The sequence below is a fragment of the Dipodomys merriami genome, unplaced genomic scaffold (genome assembly GCF_024711535.1).
Source record: "Dipodomys merriami isolate MVZ:Mamm:240054 unplaced genomic scaffold, mDipMer1.0.p SCAF_51, whole genome shotgun sequence".
Lineage (NCBI taxonomy): Eukaryota > Metazoa > Chordata > Mammalia > Rodentia > Heteromyidae > Dipodomys > Dipodomys merriami.
The window spans coordinates 7,137,916-7,156,766 of record NW_027206080.1 but is presented as its reverse complement, the minus strand read 5'-3'; the positions used below and the strand labels follow the sequence as shown (position 1 = coordinate 7,156,766).

The 18,851-nt window shown below is 44.8% G+C and overlaps 1 protein-coding gene across 2 annotated transcripts in view; it reads right to left on the bottom strand.

The window, feature by feature from the left end:
• Positions 1 to 1,571: 1,571 nt before the first annotated feature.
• Positions 1,572 to 18,851, bottom strand: part of Jcad (junctional cadherin 5 associated) — a 96,886-nt gene continuing 79,606 nt past the window's right edge. For both annotated transcript variants that reach the window (XM_069998220.1, XM_069998219.1), the window contains exons 3-4: positions 10,234 to 13,982; positions 1,572 to 4,165 (exon numbers count right to left, since the gene is read on the bottom strand). In XM_069998220.1, coding sequence (XP_069854321.1) covers positions 4,131 to 4,165; positions 10,234 to 13,982 — 3,784 coding nt within the window. In that variant the 3' untranslated portion in view covers positions 1,572 to 4,130. The remainder of the gene's footprint in view (positions 4,166 to 10,233; positions 13,983 to 18,851) is intronic.

Below are 18,851 nucleotides of genomic sequence, written 5' to 3'. Positions count from 1 at the left end.
TGCCCCGCAGGACTTGACTTGTATTTCATCTAGAGTTTACTGCTTTTCTACGGGCTTCAGCACATGGTTTCCATTCAAATTTCTCCTCTCCTTGAAGTCGCCTTGGTCACCATCTTGTTCTGTGAGGGTGAGCAGCCACTGTGGCTTGGCTCTGGGATGCGAGTACAGGGAGGTAAGATGAACAATGTGTTGCACTTTTGATGAGTCCGTAAGCCACTCAGGGACTGGCTTCTGTAGAGACAAGGCTAACTTTTCACTCTAGCCAGGCTTTGGGACAAACAACTGGACAACGGGGTTTGCCTGTGGGTTTAGTTTCAGTCAGTGAGCCGCAGCCACAGAACGGCCACCTCTGTGGCCTCTGCTGTAAGAATGAAACCAGCTGTGACAGGGGCGCTCCAAAGTCAAGGCCAAGAATGTGCAGGAGCTCCAGCCGCCTCCCAGCACCGCTGCTGAACCCAAGAACTGTGTCAAGGGGCAGGCTGCTAGACCAAACAGACCTTTTCAAAAAGCCTTTGCAATTTAGAGTCCTAACCACTCCTTCCTTTTTCTGTTCAACACAACACACAGGCTGGAGACCATTCTTCCTTTAATGGAATTTTACCATCTCCCTTCTTTGCCTGGTGGGTCCCAGGGTGGACCAACCCACGCTCTTGGAAAAGGACCTCCCACCATGCTGACTCTTAAATCTTGTTTGGAACATCAGCTCTCCATCCAGAGCTGGATATAGACTGTGCAGTCAAACACAGAGCATAAGGGAAAATGCAAAATTCCCCCAGGCTGGCCACAGCTTCAGCTTCAGCAACACCCTCTGACCTGCACAGCTAGATCTAGCAGAACAATGTTCCCACCCACCAATGCCATGTTTGTAAGAACTCCAGGAATTGGAATTGTCTTCTCAGATCAAGTATTTACAGAAGGAGGATTCTACTCCACTGGTCACTTTGCAAGAGAGGTTAATCTGACACCTCGCAGTGGATTATTTAATCAGAAACAAGCAACAAAACCCCACACAGGCAACTATCATTATTGGGTGCAGTGGAGTCCACAGCATGAAATGGGTTGTAAATGCTCAGGTCCATGGGTGATTTCTACTCAGCTGGGAAGCAGCTGTATGCAAAATATCAGCTCCTTGCATGATCATTAGACATCTTCCACCAAGAGGAGGCCCGAGCCTCTGTGCTGTACAAGTGGCCAGGTTCTAGGTTCAATTATTAGTTTAAATACTTGGACTTTCATGAACGATGGATCTTCACCAACTGTCAAGTGGATCAGAGAAAGTTCTGCTGAGAATTGCCACGTTAATAAAAACTTAGACTCACAGTTCTGGTAAGGCAAGCTATCAAAGGGTAGATCTATATGTTAGGATCTTTTGAAAAAGAAATCCAAGTAATTAGGAAAGCCTGAAAAAAAATTCTGAAGATACACTTTGAGGCTGGCTGCATCTTTTCTAGAGTTGTAAAGCATAGGTTTGAAAATGATAAGCCAAAGAGTTCATTCTCTATCACTTGAAGCCAGTTTACTAGCGTTTCCCTCTCTGCAAATCTAGAAACACAAATACATTTCATGTGGAGTTCAAATGGTCAAAATTAGAACTTTTATTTTTACAAGCTCCAAACTATTAAATACCACCAAGAAATCATGTGCATGGGAAAACAATGGCAGACACAAAATGTTAAATGTTTCTCCAGCCACAGCTGTGTGCATATAAGAAGAAATTGAAAACCTCTGGGAATGTTATTTTGATTAGAGACTCTTGTTTGCTTCAGAATATGAAAGTTTGAAAATCCCATTTTTCAAGTTACTGATTTGAAAGTCAACCTTTGCCCTCCAAATGATTTACATACAGGCTTAAATCCAGGAAACTTAAGGTTAAAGTATAAATATTAATAACTTTGATTAAATTCAGCTTGGTTCCAGAAACATATGATATGATACAACACTTTAGAATAAAACAAAACAGAAGAGAATCAGATTTTGGGTTATGTGAAACATACATAAGGTCCAACATTTTTTTTTTTTACCCTTGAGGATCTTTCTCTTCAGGAAGAAGCTAGAACTGAATTTGTTTGCTTAAAATAAATCTCTAGATTGTATCCAATTAGTTAAGAGAAAGGCAGGTATATGTACACATGCACACGAATGTGTGCACACATGTTTACATAGCTAGTGCTCCTTTTACTTGCTTCTGAAAGGGGACAGAGCAATCCATAAAGCCCCCAGGTGGCTCAGCCTGCATTTAGCTCCATTAGAGAACTTAATAGCTGCCCAGCAGTAATAAAGCAATGCACCTCTGTCCCACCAAGTTGCCCCTCAGAAAAGAGTTGGGTCATCTTGCTGCTGTGAAAACCAGAGCCTTACTACAACTTTCCGGGAGAGTCAAGTTCTGGGAAGAGATAGCTTTGAGGGTAATGGTGAAGTCAGACTGCTGGTAGGTGTCTGTGAGAAGAGCTGTCAGGATGACCTCCATTCTAGTTCATCTGCCACAGTCCAAATCCATCATTCTTTTGAAATAACATCACATGGTGTAGGTAAGAGCAGGCATGATGAAAGCCTGGTCAGTCAATTTAGGGCCAAAGGACAGACCAGCCAACTGTTCACATTTTAGGAATTTGAAATGTCTCAAAGTAGAAAGATGATTTAAAGGAAAGAGAAGAGAAAAACAATAAAAGGGAAGAAAGAAAGGAAGAGGAGAAAGAAGGAAGGAATAGAATGGAAGAAAGAAGGAAGGGAAGAAATAGGGGAGAGGGAGGGAGGGAAAGTGGGGAACGAGAAAGAAACTGTATAGAAAATGTAAGCTAGTAAGAATTCCTCACTTGGAAATAAGGAACAAATGCATATAAAATGCATAAGCATTGTGCAGTTTAATGCAATATTAAACAGTAGAATACATAGGCCTCAGAATACTTTTGCTATGGCACATATATACATATAAATATGTAATGCCATGTATATAATGTCTCCAAGCATTTTTTTAAAATATGCAAGATTAATTTAGGATCATTCTAGATAAAAATACATATTTCTTTAAAGGGGCAGGTTCTCAGGGCAGATCCGCGCAGACATACAAAAGTGAAGCTATGCTTTTTGGTAGGTTTAGTTGTTACGACCGCAGAACTTTGTCATAGGCTGTTAGGTGACTGATAGGGAATTCTCCCATGAAGCTTTACAGGAGCTGATGAGCCCTGTAGAAGCTCCAAGGTGAGAGAAGAGAGGCAGAGGTGCGGCCTGGCAGGGGTACGTGCTTGAAAGCAGAACGGGACCCTCTCAGAGCTCCTCTTCTGCAAAGGGATAGGCTCTTAAATAAAATAACACTTCCTTAAAAATCTGCCACCTAGCAACTCTTTACATCATAGAAAAATAGCAATTCTGTAAAAAGAAATATAGTTACTTTGTTAAAATGGTCTATTTTTAAACCAGCAATTACTTTTCATATAAAGAACTTCTAAACATCCATTCAGAAAATAAAAATAGATAATACTGAGTGCAAAGCAGACAATGGCAAGTTTGCAAACCATCGAAGTATTTTCACTGCCAGATGAACAACACTCTTCAGTGTAGTACACCACAAGTGTTATCTTTTAGGAACTTGAAAAGTATTGCTTTTATTCTCTGATGGCAAGGTAGTCACTAGTAAAGTGACTCCCGCATCGGAAGGCCGAATTGATAGAAATGGATCACATGTAGCCAATCCATGTTTCCCTAAGCTCAGAGGACCCAGGCCCCAAGCAAAGGCCTAGGACCAAACTAGGCCCAAGCGTGAGCATGGAAGGCCTCAGGCACACTGACCACACTCCCAGTCATTTCAGTTCGACTCACTCCATTGTCCATATTTAAATTTCCACACAGAGCCAGCTGAACACCAAACTATGTGCCAGCTTAGCCAAATCCATTAGGCAGGAGATTTTTCTGTGAAAACTCTTCTAAATATAGACATTAGATCTTCATGCTATGAAACAGATGGTTTTATCTCCACAAACAACTCTGTACGGACGCATTTCCTCATCCTTTATGGAAGGTAAAGAAGAAGTCAGACCAGCAGTTTCCACCTTCTGCTGGGCACTGCGAGGGCACGGACTGAATCAAGGAACACTGAAACCACCAGAGTGGTCCTGGCCTCCACCAACATGGCGTCACACCCGCTCTACCCGGCTAGGGTCATACGACTCTGCAAAATGAAAAAAATAAAAGGGCAGTGAGTGGCATGTTCAACTGGCTGGTTTTTCTCTTTAATTTTTAGACTATAAATTTGCTTAGAGAGCAAAATCTACACATGTAAGAACTTCAGTCTGAGACCTTTCAGTATGTCTGGTTTTTACCCCAACATGGATGAGCTAAGTGAGTGGCTTAATGTTTGGATGTACTTCCTGTTTTCACCGTGAAAAATAATTCACCATAAATCTGATGTTTCTTAACCAGCCAGGATGTCCTTGGCTGATACCAAGCAGGAATTCTTTTCTTTCCCTTGTAAATTGCAACTCTAGCCAAAGCTTGCATTAGAATACACTTTTCTGACATCAAGGCTTAGGGATCATGAAGTCCTTCCAGTGTGGAGCAGCCAGCAATGAGATGCTTCCAATCTCCAGATGTTGCCAGAAAGCATGCTGGATGCTCACCTGTCTTCTGAGACTTTCTAGAAGGACACACAGGTGTATCTGAGTCAAGACCACCATTGGATCCATTTTATAGCCTGCCACAGAAATTCCAAACTGAGCCTCAATACATGAATTTTCAGAACAGGTCACTATATGAAAAAGTGACAATCCTGAATCCAAAATTTTAAATGTGTGTGTGTGTGTGTGTGTGTGTGTGTGTGTGCGCGCGCGCGCGCGTGCGCGCGCACGTGCGCTGGTCCTGGGGCTTGGGCATTATCACTGGGCTTTACTGCTCAACTCTAGCAATCTACCACTTGAGCTATAGCTCCAATGTAAGCTTTTTGGTAGTTAATTAGAGATAAGAGACTCACTGACTTTCCTGCCTGGGATGACTTGGAACCTCAGTCCTCAGATCTCAGCCTCCTGAGTAGCTAGGATTATAGGTGTAGGCAACCAGTGCCTGACATTTTCAATTCGTAAAGACAAGATGTTTAAGAAACCTGGAAGGGGTAGAATCATTGATACATAATGGAGATTCCCTAAGAAAGTTAAAAAGAGAAGTACCACATGATCCCACAGTCCCACTACAGGGTGTGTCTCCAAAGGAAATGAGGCAGGGTGTGGAAGAGCCAGCTCACACCCACGCCACTGCAGCACGGACACCACAGCAAAGACATGGAAATGACCTCTTCGTCCATCAACTGATGAGTGAACAAGCAAACTATTTATATGGAAATATACATGAAGGAATATTATTCAGCCTCAAAGAGGAATGGAACCCTGTTACTCACAGTAACATGGCTGATTTTGGGGATATTATGGTAACTGACCTAAGCCTGACACAGAAAGACAAAGGCTACATGAACTCACTTGCATATGGGTTAAACTCAAGTAACAGGGAAAAGAATGGTGTTTCCAGGAGACGGGGTGGGGAGAGAAAGGGAGGTATTGGGAGAGCTAAACCCTCAGCTGAAACACAAGTACTGAAGAGCAATGGGCTGACCACAAGCAATAATGCTTCACTTAACACGACATCTGCCAGAGGGCAGGCTTAGACTGTTCTCACCACACATTAAGACAAACTTGCTAATTATCGTGGTGGTATTTAGAATACGCACATATGATAAGGCACACCTCCAGGAGACACTTTCTATTTCTTAATCATGTCTCAGTAAAGCTTGGAAAAAAGGTGATTCATTTATCTGAGTTATCATCTTATGATCATTATGCTGAGTGAGATAAGCCAAGCTCAAAAGGCCAAGTATTACATATTTTTGGTTTTGTTTTTTGCTCACATGGAGAATCTAGACATAAAATGGTACTAACAATAGTAATAATGAGACAAGAGTGTAAGAGAGGGGCTTGGGAAGAATCGGTGGAGGGGTGAAAGGGGAGGGTAGCGGGATAAACACAATCAAAGCACTTACATACACACATATACACACACTCACAGGCAGCTGACTTGTAACAAGAGACAAGAACACAGGGTGAGAGAAGATCATCTCTTTAATAAATGGTGCTGGAAAAAACTGAATATCCAAATGCAGAAAAATGCTATTAGACCTACCTCTCACCACATCAAAAAAAATTCAAAATTGAAGACTTAAGACTCAAACTATGAAACTACCAGCAGAAAACAGGGGGAAAACTCCACTGTCTTGGTTGATCATCTTTTTGGATATAACCTCCAAAAGCACAGGCAAAGAAAGCAAAAATTGACAAGTGAGATCACTTCAGGCTAAAAAACTTCACACAGAAAAGGAAAGAACAAAGCAAAGAAAATCTTGTAGAAGAGCTGGGGCAGTGGCTCCACTTGGGAGGTGAAGAGTAGGAGGATCACTATTTAAAAGCAGCCAGGGATATAACTAGTGAGATCCTCATCTCAACAAAAACAAATGTGGGGTGGGAGGTGTGTCTTTTCGTGCCTGTCATCCCAGCTACATTGGGAGGCACAAGTCCAAGTTCAAGTGATAGAATAATTGCCTAGCAAGTAAAAGGCCCTGGGTTCAAATGCCAATGCAAGAGCGGGAAGGGAGAATATGAATCTTATAGAAGGGGAGAACACAGTTGCACACTGTACACCTGCCAAGACACTATATATCCAAAATATATGAGAAACTCAGTTGAATATGCAAAGAAACAACCTGATCAGTAATAGGAAAAAGATCAGAACTGATATTTCTCAGAAGATACACAGATGGTTTACAAGTATATGAAAAAAGACAAAAGATGTCCATATGGGTAAGGATGGAGAATGACATCGTGTTGATGGGAACATAAATTAATACAACTATAGAATGGAGGGCAGGAGGTCCTTGAAAGACCGAAGGAGCAGTACATGTGGCTGCCCAAACTCGCTCCTGGTATATGCGCAGAAGAGATGAAACTAGCACCTGAGCAAGGTCTGTACTTCAGTGTTCACTGAAACACTGGCCACACACCAGCCCGGACAAGAAACCAGACTATGAGTGGAAAAGACATTGCCTTCTGCTTTTGTGACAACATGGAGGAGCCTGGAGAACATTCAGTTAAGTGAAATAAGCCAGGCACGAAGAAAAGATAAAACACGGAGCGATTTCACCCACATGTCTAATCAAAGATGGCTGACATCAGAGGAATCGGGAGCAGAAAGAACAGTGGCTGCAGAGAGCTGGGATATTGGGTGGGGTGCGTGGGGGGATGTGCTGATGGCTACAGGACAGGAAATGACAGGTGGGAAAGAGTACTGTGCAGCGGATGGCTATAGTAAATGACAACATGCTGCATTCTTGAGAAGTGCAGGGGGTGTGCAGTGTTCTCACCACTGAAGCAGCTGAGTGAGGTGACACATCTGTTAATTAGCTGACACATTCGTTAATTAGCTAGCTTCATTGAGTCCACACTTGCATACATCAAAATACCATGTTGTACAAGACAAATAAATAGCCTTATCTGTCAGTTTAAAAGTCAGCCCCTCCCCAGAGCTCCCTTCCACAGTCCACAGCATCTTGTCAGGGCAGAAGACCCAAGAGATCTGGGACAAATAAAGTTATTTCAATAAAACATTCTGCCAAGGAACAGGGCCACACTGGTCAATGCTCCTAGAAATCATTCAGTAATAGTATTTATTTGTGGGAAGTTTTCAAAGTGCCCCGAGTAGCGAATTTTTAATTTTGAAAGTTTCTATATTCTTCCAGGGGAAACAACTGCATGCATGTCTTCATCGACTTCTAAATTCTTGGATTTCAAACCAGAGAATGAAATGAGGTGGCAGGGAGCAGAGTTGCTGGAAGCAACTGGGGGAGATGGACGGGTCAGCTTCAGCAAGGGGTATCCAGTAACCAGCCTTGTAAAGTGTGGTTTTCTCCAACCTGTACAACTTCCAATATTTACCTCCGCTCCTCTTTTAGTCATTTGGAGGCTCCATGATTGATGAATGTCTGGTGTCTTAACATCATGCCCAAGAATTTCTCTGGGCCTGTTTTTGTTTGTGATGCTGGTCCTGAGACTTGAACTCTGGGGGGCCTGGACAATGTCCCTGAGCTTTTCTTTTTTCTGTCTCAAGGCTAGCACTCTACCAACTGAGCCACAGCTCCACTTCCGGTTTTGAGGGTGGTTCATTGGAGATCAGAGTCTTACAGACTTTCCTGCTTGGGCTGGCTTTGAACCGCGATCCTCAGACCTCAGCCTCCTGAACAGTCAGGAGTATGAAAGTGAGCCATCAGTGCCTGGCACTGGGCCTGTTTTTGTAAGAGCTGAGAAGGTGAAACTCACTTGAGGTAAAAACACTGTTGTTGTCAACGGGCAACTACCTGTGGCTCAGTGGACCACAGGAAGCCCCCAAAACAAATAAACCAAGAGAAGGCCTGAGCTCCTGAAGCCAGCACCAAAAGCTTTATGAAACATTCTGTAAAGTGCTATGGTTTGTCTCCCCCCTGTCCCGCCCTCACCCTCTTCCACAGTCGCTTTTTGGCAGCCTCTGCTTGACCTCCTGCTTTTTTTCACCATGTTACCGAAAGGCACAAGGCCCTCCCTCATCAAATGCAGCTCCCCAACAGGAACTTCTCAGCCTTCAAAATAAACCTCTTTTCCTTATCAACTACCTAGCCTCCAATATTCTGAGAAAATGAGTTAAGACACTGGGTGGATTTTTTTTTCAGAAATGAAGTGTTAAGAATGGACAAAGCTGTTCACTTAGTCCACTAAATCTTCTCAAGTATCCTAAATGATGTGATCTCTGGAAAAGAAAACAACAGAGGTTGGCAAGCAAGGAGTTCTGAAAGGTGGCCATGTAAGACCCAGCCCAAAGGGCAAGGAGTGGATCAAATCCATCTATGTGTCCTTTCTTAGGGATTACTAAAGGCAGCGAGGGTCATGTGGGTGAACCGTTGGCATTGTGGAGGGAGGAAGTATGAGTAGAGGAGCTGGGGTCTCAACTAGCTTCACGGACTTTCCAGCAGCCACACCTCTTGAGCTGGGTGCTGGTGGCTCACCCCTGTAATCCTAGCTACTCAAGAGACTGAGATCTGAGAACTGAGGTTCGACGCCATAATGAACAGGAAAGTCCATGAGACCCTTATTTCCTATTCACTACTAAAAAGCTGAAACAGAGCTATGGCTTCAGTGGTAGAACGCCAGCCTCGAGTGAAAACAAAACAAAAGAAAACTAAGGGACAGCACCCAGGCCCTGATGCCAGCACCAAACAAAACAAAATGCATTCACCTCTTTCACTAACTTCTGAAAAGCTGGTCATGTAGATAGTTTTATACAAGTGTTAACATATACAATTTCTATAAAGTTTTCATAACATATGACAATAATATGATTTTTGAAGAAAACTTCTGGATAATTCTTCAAAGATGAAGACTTTCTGTTTCATGTTTGCTTCATTTTGCTATGTAATTCTCACTGGCTTCCAACTTTTTTTTTTTTTTTAGGAGTACAATGGCAAAGATTTATTGAAGAAAATGATAAACAGATCTCCTGCTAGACAGGAGAGGTCCAAAAGGAGGGCACTTCCAGGGGTGCATTGTGCAGAGGTTAATAAAGTGTCTCTAGGAGAGAACTATGTAACTCTCAAGATCATTGGACAGTCTGTGGGACATATCAATGCCCAGAACCAATCAGAGACTCCATGAAGCCTGCACAGCTCTCCATGGATCCTTGCTTAACCACTATTACTAGGTATCCATTCCAGGGCACACCTATGGGATCCAATAGTCTTTTGCTTATGTGCAAGTCTTCCAAGGCCAATGGGCCATGACATGATTCTCAAAGAGTGCATGTGCAATGGCTCAAGGTTATGGTGATGTGATATCTAAAGAGCTGTGTACAGGACTGGTCAAGGCCATGGTGAGAAATCCCCTATAGCAGGGAAGCTTTTGGCTTCCAACTTTTGATCGCCCTACCTCAGCCTTTTGAGTGTTGGGATTACAGGCTTGTACTACCACACCTGATGGAAATGAATAACTTTTTGCCGGAACCATTCACAGGGTCAACTTTATCTTTTATGAATATGTAAATTTGTATTATCTACCAACTTATTTATCTATCTATCTATCTATCTATCTATCTATCTATCTATCTATCTATCTATCTACCTATCTAATCTTAGGATTCAAAACTAATAGCAAACACCTTTCCCGGACCTAAACTGCTTACCTGGGCACCAGAAGTCTGGGTCCACAATCCTTTCCCTTCTTTGTGTTGATGGATGCCCATTTTCTTCTGGAGGGATGAAACCCTTGGAGACAGAGTGGGGGTACCCCAGTCTCCAGGCTGGGTCCTCACTGCTCCCTGACACAAGATCTCCTGGCTGCCAGTCATGGCCTCTTGAGGCCTTGGGGTCCTCGGCCTCCTCCGTGGAGTCTGCATTGTGGAAGCTCAGACTCCGCATCCTCGACACTGAGCTCACCTCCTTCATTCGCATCAAGCGATCAGGGTCCACCCTCCTTGGAGGGGAGGCCAACTTCTCTTGTAAACTCTCGATCACTTTGGAAGGGCTCCGAAGCCTCTTTTCTGAGCCTGTCCCATTTGGGGTCCTTTCTACGAAATGGAACAATGTGGACCTGAAAGGTGGCCTGACCTCCAGATCCTTCTCCTCAAAGGTCTTGGACTCCAAGGAGCTGGGCTGAGGCTCAGGGCCAGTGGTGTGGCCCACAGTGGCCCTGTCTACACCTGAGCACGCCGATGCCTGGGGAGCCCTCTCCCCTACGAAGAGGGGACTTTCGGTCCAGCCACACTTTCTCCTGCCATAGAAGGCATCAGTGGCCAACGTGGGGCCCCCGGATGGTGCTGACCTAGGCACTGACTTTCCTGTGGACAAATCGGGGCTGCAGGGACTGGCATCGGGCTTGGGTGGCTGGCTTTGTCCCGCTGCCCTGGTACCTGGCAGAAGGGACTCCACAGCCACCTCTATGCCTAGGATCCTCTCTGCCCTGGCCTGCAGAGACTCACCTGGAGGGATTTCCACCGCACCCTCTCCACCCAAAGCCCCATTTAACTCAGTAGTGTTTTGCTCTTGTTCAGGGTTGAGCCCTGTGGACCGCAGGTCTGGGGCTGAGAGACCTCGGGTTTTGTGAGCGATCGACAGCGGGACCACCGTGTCCCTCTCTCTACTACTCTCCCCCTTCAGCAGGACCCCTCTGCTCAGTGGCCCAGCACCGAAGTCTTTGGTGAGACCTTCTGAAGGCTCCTTCTGTTCAGCCCAGTAAGCTGAGCCTGCTGGTTTTGTGTCACTTGGTCTTGAAGTCACCCATCTTTGCACAGGACCTGGGCCGACTGCAAGCTTGGACAGGCCATTTACAGCGGCCTGCATTGGCTGCTCCATCCTGGCACCTGCGTCTCCCCACTGGAAGGGGTCGCCCCTGCTACCTTCTGCCTGGGTGGGGCTGGAGAAGCCAGGACAGTTCCCGCTGGGCCGCGGCTCTATGCTCCAGCTCTCAGACGTACGTTTAACGCTTCCCACTTGAGTCTCTGAGTCCTCTGGTGCCGGCAGGGGACGTGGCTGTTGCTCAGGGCTCATTTCCGGGTGGCTATTGTGGAGGCCCTGGGCTCCTGGTCTGCTGTTGGCCCAGGCTCCGTGCTGCAGATCCGCCTCGCTGCACTGGCTGCTGTTGTCACCACTGCCTTCACTCTCACTCTTTTCCTCTTCTTGAAGCTCCTTGTTGAAACTTTCTAACTGACTTATCAGATCCCAAGGCCGACGGCTAACTGGTTTCAGGAGAAACTGACCAAACAGCTGTTCGCTATTGCACCGGGCAGCTGTGGGCTCTCCCTTCACCACCTCTGGCTTAGCTGTGGGCTTGGCTTCAGGGTCCTGACCGTGGACATCGACGCAGGGCTGACTGGCATCTGCTTTGGGCATAGATGCCACATTTTTGGATGAGGAAGTCCTGGAAAAAGCACTGTTGCTGGATGGGCTGAGGGACACCTGACCCCTGAGGTCAGGGGCATTCGGCTTCTGTGTTTGGTCAGTGGAGGTTAAAGCCATGTGCAAGGATGCTTCAGAAGCAGGAAGGTCTAAGGGCAGGGTGGGATCTGGGCTCCTTGGCTCTCCCGGCTCTGTAGCAGGGAGGTACCGAGGGCCTTTGGCTTCTTCAGGGAAACTGGTTTGGGTTTGTTGATCTCTATACTGGTGACCTGGCCATGAGCCAGAATACTTGAGCTCTCTGTGTTTTGTGAGGTACACGAACTTGAGGTCATTTGTTTGCTTGTCTTCTAGTTCCTCCAGGTCTTGTTTGAGGAACACGAACCTCCCAGCCATGCTTCCTGTGAGAGCCTGCAGCTCCAGGTCGGTGGAAGACATGCTCAGCAGACTTTGTTCTTGCAGATCTGCGTTCTTATCAAGCCCCGGCTTTCCCTCGGCGTGTGATTTTAAGTCATTGTTGTTCGTATCTATATCTGGCAGATGGGCCTCTGATTTAACTGGGATGGAAACCAAGCAAAATATGGTCTCGTTTGTTTTTTTCTTTGAACTTTTCTTGGTCTGAATCCCAGTCTCAAACTTTCGGAGCTTGGTTTGGCTTCTGCAGGTGTCCTCGCTCTGGGAGTGTGGGGAGGAAGCCTGACTCTCCGGGCATCTTCCTGACCACGGTCCACTCACCACACTGGGGTCTCTTGGGTCAGTGAAGCCTCCGTTTTCTCCATTCCTGGGGAGTAGGCCCCAAAGCCATTGGGGGTTGGGGTGTGCAGAAGCTGGGCCCAACTCAGCGTCTGACGAGGGTGTCAGGTCCTGCGGGTGCAGGAGGATGCCATTGTGCTGTGATTGCCCGCGGGCTGGCTCTCGAGCTGTCACAGGGCCAGAGTCATATTGCCTGTCACGGAACTTTGTTTCCTCGCACAAGCCAGCGGGCGGAGCTAGTTTAATATGTCGTATCCTCGGATCATCGAAGGGGATGTACTGAACACAACCGTCATAGGTGGCAACTGGGTAAGCATGTGAGGGGAGCCCTTGGGGCAACACTGGGGCAACACCGTATGTGTTCCCGGCACCACCAGGGCCAGGAGGAAGTGGACAGTTTGTTCCATCCTTCTCGGCTCCATGCTGCTCCTGCTGACCCTGGCTGTCACTTACATGGATGGGCTCTGTGTCTTCTAGGTAGGGGTTTGGGATGTGTTGTGGGGGTGACTTATAGGAGGGTGGAGGCACATAAACTGGAGGCTCCAAACCAGCGTCTGACACCCCAAGGTCATGCCTGGGGTCGTTACTTTTGGTCAGATAGCTGTTTGCGTCACTCTCCTGAAAGCTGCTATTTTCTCCTGCCCTGGATGGCTGGTATGAGCTGTAGGAGGGAGGAGGTTTAACAGGCCTTCCAAACTTTGGCCGGGGAAAAGGGGCTGGGGTAGCACCTTTCTCAGGGTTCCTCGTGGATTCCAAATGTGGTGCACAATTGGAAGGATGTGGGGGTATTCTAGGAACACCTGGTAAATAGCTGTCCTTGATGGAAAGGGGAATTTCTGTGCAAGCTAGGCTTTCAGGGGAAAGAACTCGAGGCAGTGACCGGGATTTCCTTTTGTTCTGAGACGTCAGCCCATGCTCTTCCTGAACGAACGGATACAGATCTTGAAACAGTTTCTCTCCGTCACCATCGGACATGTGCCTCCCCAATTTCCTTGACTCATTCCAGCTTTCCGGGCTTGCGCTGGGCCACTTGGCAGGCCCCAACATCCTCAGCTCTTCTTCCCAAACTGCTTTCTTCATCACTTGCTCTGTCCTTCCTCCAACTTCCCATGAACCCTCTCGCATGTGGCTCGGCAGGCCATGCACTCGAGCCATTCTTCTGACCTCCTGGGCTTCCCGGTCCCTTGAACCTGGCAAGTTACTGACCTCCTGGCCTCTTCTTCTGTGGGTGTGGTCGCTGCCGACCTGAGGCTTTGAGGACCATGCTAATGTGGGTCGGTTGTACAACCTGCATGACAAGCAGAGCACAGATGTGAGACACAGATGTTAGACAAGGAAGAAGTCTGTCCTTCTCTGCTTCTGCAAGGGGCATTCAAAATGACAACTGGATCAGCACCTTTGAAAATTTGGATCCCAATCACCATACTCTGATACTTTTAAAGAAAACGGGTCCTACTAATTATGGGTGAACAACAACCATGTGTTTTGTCCTCAAGGGTTGAGTGGCAATAATAAGGATGCCCACAAGAACCCTGGGCTCTGGATGTACCAGAGATGTAAGGCCGCTACTTTTCAAGTGCTCAGTGGCCCAAGGATATGCTCTGACGCAGTGGTCCTGGACCTCCTGCTTTATGTTCCTGGCTCAGTCTACAAGTACCCTCCACATCTACCTGGCAATCTCTGCAAACCTGCCTTTGACAAAGCCGCTCTTCAGCAGTGAGCCTTGAAGTTTAGTGGGGTGGCATCCTCATGTTCAGATTCAGCATGACTGAGATGGGGCTCCCACACTCTGCACCCCCAATGAGTCTCTAGGCAGTGATGGTGCTGCCCATCCTGAGCCCTTCTATGGCTGTCACCTGTGTCTACACATTTGAATGTGGAGGGAGTTTAGAATTCACAGAGCTTAACAATGCCCTACATACATCTTGTTAGAATCGGGGACATCAGAAATGCTGCTTGTTCCCTCAAGTGCTCCTCTGGTGTAGGAAGACCATGGTTCACAGCTCTGGGAGAGGTTCCTTGCTGCTCTGGTGTGGAAAGCACCAGAGAGGCTGTTAAGCACAGTTATGCTGTGCATAATGAGGTTTCAGTCCATGACAGACTGCATACACAACAGCAGTGCCCTAAGATTATCATGGAACTGGAAAAGTCCTGTCCCTTAGTGCAACACTTTGTTTGTAGAGATGATAGTGTAAACATACTTATTGCCCTGCCAGACATATAGAAATATAGCCCATGCAATTATGTATCCACACTGTACTTGATAAAAAATGATGATGTAACTGATTGGGGTACTTGCTATACTTTTATTAAGAGTGTACTTCTTACCGAAGTTAACTGCAAAGGAGTGTGTTGCATATACCTAGCAGCAGTCCCATGCATTCTTCATGTCTTTTGTTGTTGTTGTTGTTATTGTAAAGGTGCTGTACAGAGGGGTTACTTATGTAAGTCAGGTAACGAGCACGTTTCTTTTTGAACGGTGTCACCTCTTCCCTTGTCCTCTCCCAGGTTTTCCCTCCCACCTTCACAAGTTGCATAGTTCATTTTCAACACAGTGTCTAGTGAGTTATCATCTAGTGAGTTGTTCATCGTTTGTCCCGCCCTTTTGTGTTCCCCCTTATCTCTCCAAGTCAGCGAAACTTACATAGAAGACAAAAGGTACGGAAACCAAAAACAGAAACAAAGGGAAGAGAAAACAAAAGCAAACACAGAAAGCAAAATAAAACCAAAAACTCTTGCTTCCGATTCTTGGCGTTCTTCTCAATAAACCTCCTGTTAACAATTCTTGGAGTTCTTCTCAATAAACATCATTTTGTATGATCATATGCACATGACTATTGAGCCTTTGTGATCCTCTCCTAAGAATATCCTTCTTTGGTCTCACTATGTGAATGTCTAGTCTTGTATAATTGATCATGTCCAAGTGTAATTTTTTTGTCTTTTACCACCCAGTGTGTTTACTTGTAGATTTATAGGCACATTCTAGTTACAACAAATGAGGGAAATCATTACATGTCATTTGATTGTGTCAAGAGACCTTGTGCAGTGATGACCTTTGCCACTGAGACCTACACAACAACAAAAATCACCTAATGACACATCTCTCAGAGTATCACCTTGCCATTAAGTGACAGGTGGCTGTAAGGTCTCTCTTGGCGAAAGTTAAAATTTGGCAGGTCTAGATCTAGTCCTGGCATCTGTATTTTTAAGAACCACTGCAAGAGACTCTTACCCTCAGGTGATCTGAGCATAAGATGGGGTTGGGCATGGGGAGATGACTATCTGTCTGTACATTAGAACTTCCTTTGGCTCCTTACACAAATGCCTACCCCAGACGTTTAGCTTTAGTTGGTCTAGGAAAGGACCCACCACAAATATATTTCACAATCTCCTGAAACCACTCAAGCATGTATCCAGGAATGAGAATGCAACAGAGCAAGGTACCTGGGTAACACTGTTAATCTGGGCAAGAATATTAAGATTTCATCTATAAATGACTGGATAGTGCGGCTCTATGATGGGAAAACCATCTACTCAAGGGATTCAGTATTCTGACTAACAATGGGCCAAGCAGAATCTTTAACTCTAAAATCACTGATTTGTAAAGGAATATTATATACATGTATACATACATTTATACATATATGTATACATACATACATATATATGGATGGATGTATATATACATATTATATATGGATGGATGTATATATACATATATATGTATATATGTACATCTACATATATAGATACACATATGTATGTCTATATATATGCATATATATATATATAGCAAAACACAAACATACACCTCATTGTTGCAGATGAATGTTGGAAGAGTAAAGTACCAAAATTAAAAATTACTTCTAATCTTCCTACCTAGAGGCAGCTGCTGTAGTATGTGAATCTTCTAATCTATGTGTATATGAAAATATTGGTTTTCCATGTTTATTGCAGCATTATTCACCATAGCTAGGATATGGAACCAACTCCGATGCCCCTCAGTAGATGAATGGATCAAGAAAATGTGGTATATATACACAATGAAATTCTATGCCTCCATCAGAAAGAATGACATTGCGCCATTTGTTAGGAAATGGAAAGACTTGGAAAAAATTATATTAAGTGAAGTAAGCCAGGCCCAAAGAAAATAGGCCCCATGGTTTCTCTTGTTTGCAATGTCTAGAACATGTCTACAACAAACAGAGAAGGTCAAAGGCTATGTACGTATCACCATATGAGATAATGTTAAGCAAAATGTGTCCCAAGACAGGGACAGAAGGGTTTTTTTCTTGCTTGCTATTGGTTTTAATGTACTTATAATGCAGTATGTGATTCTTTTGTTTCTTTTGTAAGTTCTTCCCCCATGGTATAACCCCTGTTTTCACTGTATTTGATTTCAGTGTTCTGCATCTTGTATATACATTTTTGTAACTTGGGGAGGGGAAGGGGTATAGTTGAACGCTTAAATGGGGATGCAGGTTGACCCAAATGAACTTTACAAGTTTGGGGGAGGGAAAGGAGTTGCAGAGGTGGGAAGGGAAGTGATGGCGGGGGAAAATAAAAGGAGGGGTAACAATGCTCAATAGGACATGTACTCATTACACTATTCATGTAACTGTAACCCCTCTGTACAGTATTTTCACAATAAAAAAATTTAAAAACAAAAAAATGTTGGTTCAAACAGTCTCCATGTTCCTTAGTCATCAGGGTTGATGTGAACACTTCCCAGTGCTTTGGGGTTCACAGTAAGTGCTCCCTGCCCCTACCTACTCACTCACTTAAGGCTCAGTGGGAACCCTTGTCATTCCCACTCAAAGGAGGAAACAAAGGCAGAGAAGCAGTCACTTGCTCGACGAAACAAAGGCAGAGAAGCAGTCACTTGCTCGACATTACTGACACTCAAGCTGTTTCCTGCATTGTGTCCAGTATGTCAAATGAGTTGTTTCACTGAAAGTTAATACCACCATTATTCCCCTGTTCAACATATACACAGGGATAGGATAAATGACTGTCCTAAATAACATAGCTCATAAAATGCTGGAAAAAATTCTAATCTGAGAAGTGTGAACCAAAAGCCTGCCCATTAGGATGCTTTACTTCTCCCAAGGTAATACAAATTCAAGTGTTTAATTTTCATAGATGAGTAGTTTCCATCATATATATGCAATTTAATTAGCACAGTCCCAATACAAAAAATTCACAAAGGATTGGTTCTAGCACATGATTTTTGTTTGGTTGGTTTTGTTTTGTTTTGTTTTTGAGACAGGGTGTTACTTGTGGCCCAGGCTACTCAAGATTCTCCTGCCTCAGTTTCCTAAATGTTAGGATTACAAGGGTGTGCCACCATGTCTGGATAGTCTAAATATATTTAGAAATACAAATATTAAATGCAAGTCTTAGATTATTTGGAATGAATCTTGAGAAAAAAATGAATATATCCCAGGACTTAATGTCAAGTTGGCCTTAGATAAGCCACCAAAGGTCACCTGGTGTGCAGGCATAGCACTGCTGAACTTTCTCATTCCTACTTATAATTACTTTTTTTCTATACTACATAGGTGAAACCAACTTCTCATTACCTTAATTTGCATTTCTTCAATTACTGGAGAGGTCAATTTTCTATGTGATGAAGTGTTATTAACTGGCTTGGGGATTTAGTTTATTTCTCCATTACACTGAACTGTGTGTTGGTGAACTCCAATAATCCCAGCACCAGGGAGGCTAAAGCAGGAGGATCACTGAGTTAAAAAGCAGCCTGGGCAACATAGGAAGTCCAGGCCAGTCTTGCTACATAGTGAGACCCTGAGTTAAAAAACAAAAAGTCCAATTTTGCTTTGTGGTATAGCAGAGTGAAGATCATGAGATGAGGGCTGGGGAGGGGGTTCACACAACAATGGCATGGGATGGACTCCAGGGGGACCATTCCTTACACAGGCAGAAGGAGGCACTTCACAAGGAGCCCTGGTAACGATATAGTGTTACTATCCCTATTTTGGAATTACTTCTTCAATTTACAGGGCATCAAGGACAGCTTCCAAATAATTTAAGAAGCCAGTGACGGGTAGGAACTATTTTACGTCATCCTGACGTAAAACATGTGCCACCAAGCAACCATAAAGCTGTAGGCAGGCTGTCAACACAGAGCCATCAAAAT